General features: G+C 44.1%; 1 protein-coding gene across 1 annotated transcript; it reads left to right on the top strand.

Annotated features, from left to right (window-relative positions):
* Positions 1–29: 29 nt before the first annotated feature.
* On the top strand, positions 30–1835 carry LOC121939551 (hatching enzyme 1.2-like; the record flags this gene model as incomplete). Its single annotated transcript, XM_042482558.1, has 4 exons — positions 30–234; positions 1339–1420; positions 1528–1652; positions 1752–1835. Coding segments are annotated over 4 exons (414 nt in total), but the record flags the coding sequence as incomplete, so codon positions are not given.

The raw sequence follows: 1835 nt of genomic DNA, 5'->3' as shown, positions 1-1835 counted from the left end.
GCGGCAGTTTCTCTCAGACTTCAGTGTAATTCAACTCGTCTCTGATCCCGTCCAGCTGCTACTCCTTTGTCGGCCGTCGTGGTGGTAAGCAGGTGGTGTCTCTGGCCCGTCGCGGATGCCTTTACCACGGCACCGTCCAGCACGAGCTGCTCCACGCTCTGGGCTTCAACCATGAGCAGACCCGCTCTGACAGGGACAACCACATCAAGGTCCTGCTGCAGAACGTCCAGTCTGGTAATGGAGCTGTTTATTATTCATTATTTTATTCAAGTCCATTCAGATACGAGACCCTGAGATGATTTGTTGGCTCTTAAACACGTGCAGACCTAATGTTTCACAGTTCATTCATTAACCTTTTGAAAAAGACACACTGAAAATACAACCTGACAGCAGAGTTTCGCACACATTCATTTACCTGCAGCAGCCTGCCACCATTGAAACATCTACCGCCATGTTTGGATTTTAAATTTGTTTGTTTGATTAGTCATTGCACAGAGCGTACTCTGGGCACAGAGGGGTACGTCAGTAAAAGTGATTTGATTCGATTTTTTATTTATTTCGAACATGTAAAATGGAAATAAAGAAAATATTATACAAAAACAGACTGACAAAAAAACAAAGTAATAATTACAAACAGTTAAAAACATAAAGCAAAAGAAATGGACAAACACAAAATGACTCATTTCACATATTTGGAAAGGAGTGACAAGAAATGAAAACTTTATCCTGGATTACGCTGGGTCTAAAAGTTTGCATTCACTCTCCTCTGTCGCAGCTGCTCCTCTCATCCATTGATCTGATCAGCTGCGATCGGTTCGACTGATCTATTATCCAACAAGCGACTCAAACTCTACAAACAGCTGCTGAGGAAAAGGAGATCTCGTGAAGAGGTCTGCTTGCACTGTGTTTACGGACCTGCAAAAACGTCCGAATTTAGAGTGGCGACATGGAATTATACAAAACACACAACAAAGCGGAAAGACTTTGGGCTTAACTGCTTCTCCAAAAAAATCCTCAAAGAAAAGCTATGTCTCTCATCTGGTGTTCAGTAAAAGTTTATTGGGTCCTTAGTGCTCCCTTATGGACAAAAAAACCCTGAACATCACACTGCCAGGGATTGACCAAATTTTCGTATTTGTTACTGATCATATATGAAACAGATTTGCATTGTGTGACTGAAGTTTTCTGAACATGAAAACATCAGTACTAAAGCATGGGGCTCTGCAGCTTACTGGGATCTTTCTCCAACAGATGGACTCACTTCTGTCCAGAGTCGGAGTGAATGTTACCCAAACATTTTAATGCTGACTAATGTTAGTTTTACTTTTTGTTTTTTAGGAATGGAGCACAACTTCAGGAAGATCGCCACCCTGAACCAGGGCACTCCCTACGATTACAACTCTGTCATGCAGTACCACAAGTGAGCACGACCTGCTTCACGTCAGCCCCGCTGTGTGTCGTCATACGTGTTTGTGTGTGTGCAGGATGTGCTGTGGTTCAGTCTAACTGCTCCGTGTCCTCTTGTAGGTACGCCTTCTCCAAGAACAACCAGCCCACCATGCTGCCCATCCCTGACAACAACGTGTCCTTCGGCAACGCTAAGGAGATGAGTCGCAACGACATCGCCAGGCTCAACAGACTCTACCAGTGCTGTGAGTGTCCACATGAGCACATAGTGAATACATAAAGTTTATACACACAAACACTGCCTGTTACTCTACGTTTTGACCTGATCCTGTTCTCTGTTACAGAAGAAGCCTGTTCAGATTGTGCTGACAGACGGATCAGAGGGAAGACTGAACAACAGAAGCTGCAGACCTCGACTCATCAGCACA

The sequence above is a fragment of the Plectropomus leopardus genome, unplaced genomic scaffold (assembly GCF_008729295.1).
Source record: "Plectropomus leopardus isolate mb unplaced genomic scaffold, YSFRI_Pleo_2.0 unplaced_scaffold5051, whole genome shotgun sequence".
NCBI lineage: Eukaryota > Metazoa > Chordata > Actinopteri > Perciformes > Serranidae > Plectropomus > Plectropomus leopardus.
The sequence above is the reverse complement of the archived record's forward strand: the minus strand, read 5'-3'. Positions and strand labels throughout refer to the sequence as shown.